Raw genomic sequence first — 2,162 nt, 5'->3', positions numbered from 1 at the left:
GGGGGGGGGGGGGGTGTCCCTCAGCCCGGCCTGTGCCCTCTCGCAGTCCAGGACCCCTCAGGGGATGTCTGACTGCTCCTCAGGGGAGCGGGCCTAAGTGGGCAGTCAGACAGCCCCCCGAGGGGACCTTAGCACTGCCAGGGAGGTGGGAGAGGCTCCTGCCACTGCCGCTGCGCTCACCAGCTGTGAACCTGGCTTCTGCTCCTTAGCTGCTCCTTAGCTCTGTAGTGAGCCCGGCTTCTGGCTGAGCGGCGCCCCCTGTGGGAGCACACTGACCACCAGGGAGCAGCTCCTGCGTTGAGCGTCTGCCCCCTGGTGGTCAGTGCGCGTCATAGCGACCCATTGTTCCACTGTTTGGTTGATTTGCATATTAGGGTTTTATTATATAGGATATCTCCAGGTAATAAAGCAGTTAGCCATGAACTGTTTGGCAGTAAATCAAATAATTACCTCTTCTGATATATGATAAAAAATAGGGAGGCCTGGCAGAATGAACATACCCTTAAATCAGTCCCCTTCATTAATTGATCAAAGTACTAAGACTACTAGCTCCTTTCACTGTAGAGACAAAAAGCCAAGTGTGCTTTTCAGAGGGCATTTGGAAGTACATACCAAGTGTGAGAAAACTACAGGTGGTCACTGTCAAGTACCAGTAGGCACCTGGTGATGCTCGATAATAGTGAGTACATGAATGGATGAGCCCATCATAGGTAAGAACTGATAACCTTTTTTTATTTACTCTAAAGTATTTAAACTCCTATTAAATTGCTAATTTGTAGAGACAGCTGAGTCCATTGATGCTAAAAATAACAATGACAAGAGTGCTTACTGATTGCCAGGAAGTTTCTGAGTGCTTTACATATATTAACTCATCTAAACCTCATAATAACTCTACGATGCAGTATAATTATTATCTGTGTTTTAGGGAAGAAGAAACCAAGGCACAGAGGTTAGGTACTTGCTCAAGGACGTACAGTGAGTTAACTGTCGGTACCGGGATCTGAACCCAGGGGGTTGAGCTCCCGAGTTCACATTCTGAACAACTAGGCTGTGCGTCCCCTCTCTAGTCCCTACTCACCAGGCCCAGGAGTGGCTTTCGAGCAGACTGGCGGTCCACGGTCTTCCTCTCAAACGGCCTCTTGGTAGCTGGGAGAGTCTCTGGGAAGAAGGTGAAAACCTGGAGCTGCTGCAGAACCCTGCTGTGCTCCTCGTGGAAGACGGCAATAAGGTTTCCCTCTCTGCCGGCAACTTTAAGTAACTGGAGACCGTGGGAAGGGGCGAGATAGAGGAAAGAAGAGAATACGGATGAAAGATCCCGACTGACAGTCTCGTTAAAACCAACTGGAAGCTACAGTTGAGCGGCCGTTCACTCTGTGTAAGCTACTGACACTGCAGCCGATGCCAGGGACTGAGCTGCCAGCGGTGCGGGCACGTTGGCTGGCTCTGCTGGGGCTTGTTCAGGGTGGAAAGAGAACCATTTAAAAGCCAAGGGTTTAGCCCGGCCGGTGTTGCTCAGTGGTGGCCCACGCACCTAAAGGTCTCAGGTTCAATTCCCAGTTAAGGGCACGTATCTGGGTTGCAGGTTTAATCCCCGGCCCTGGTCTGGGTGCACACGGGAGGCAACCAATTTATGTGTCTCTCACATCGATGTCTCTCTCTTTACCTCCTCCCCATTCCCTCCCTGCTTTCCACTCTCTCGTTCTCTAAAAATCAATGAGGAAAACAAAACAAAATCAGCTGAGAATTAACAAAAAATAGATTAAAAGAAAAATTAAAAGCCACGGGCCTGGACAGTGTGGCTCAGTGGTTGAGTGTTGATCCATGAACCAAGAGGTCATGGGTTTGATTCCCGGTCAGGGCACATGCCCCAGTTGCAGGTTTGATCCCCAGTAGGGGGCATGCAGGAGAGCCAATTGCAGTTTCTCTCTCATCAATGTTTCTATCTCTCTCCCTCACCCTTTCACTCTCTAAAATCAATAAAAACATATTATTTTAAAAAGTCATGGACTTCACAGGCACCATCAAGGGTTAAAGAATTCTAATTCCTAATGGGCTTGACCTAATAACATATTTAATCTATCTATTTTGAAGAATATCTCAAACAATCCTACTGTGCACTTCCAGAAAATCACCAGGAGAACTTCAGAGATGACTCTCCATGG

General features: G+C 48.6%; 1 protein-coding gene across 1 annotated transcript in view; it reads right to left on the bottom strand.

Annotated features, from left to right (window-relative positions):
- DNMBP (dynamin binding protein) overlaps positions 1-2,162 on the bottom strand; it is a 76,192-nt gene that overhangs the window by 8,732 nt on the left and 65,298 nt on the right. Inside the window, exon 14 of the mRNA XM_005885365.2 lies at positions 1,079-1,258. Coding sequence (XP_005885427.1) covers positions 1,079-1,258 — 180 coding nt within the window. The remainder of the gene's footprint in view (positions 1-1,078; positions 1,259-2,162) is intronic.

The sequence above is a fragment of the Myotis brandtii genome, unplaced genomic scaffold (assembly GCF_000412655.1).
Source record: "Myotis brandtii unplaced genomic scaffold, ASM41265v1 scaffold902, whole genome shotgun sequence".
Lineage (NCBI taxonomy): Eukaryota > Metazoa > Chordata > Mammalia > Chiroptera > Vespertilionidae > Myotis > Myotis brandtii.
The sequence above is the reverse complement of the archived record's forward strand: the minus strand, read 5'-3'. Positions and strand labels throughout refer to the sequence as shown.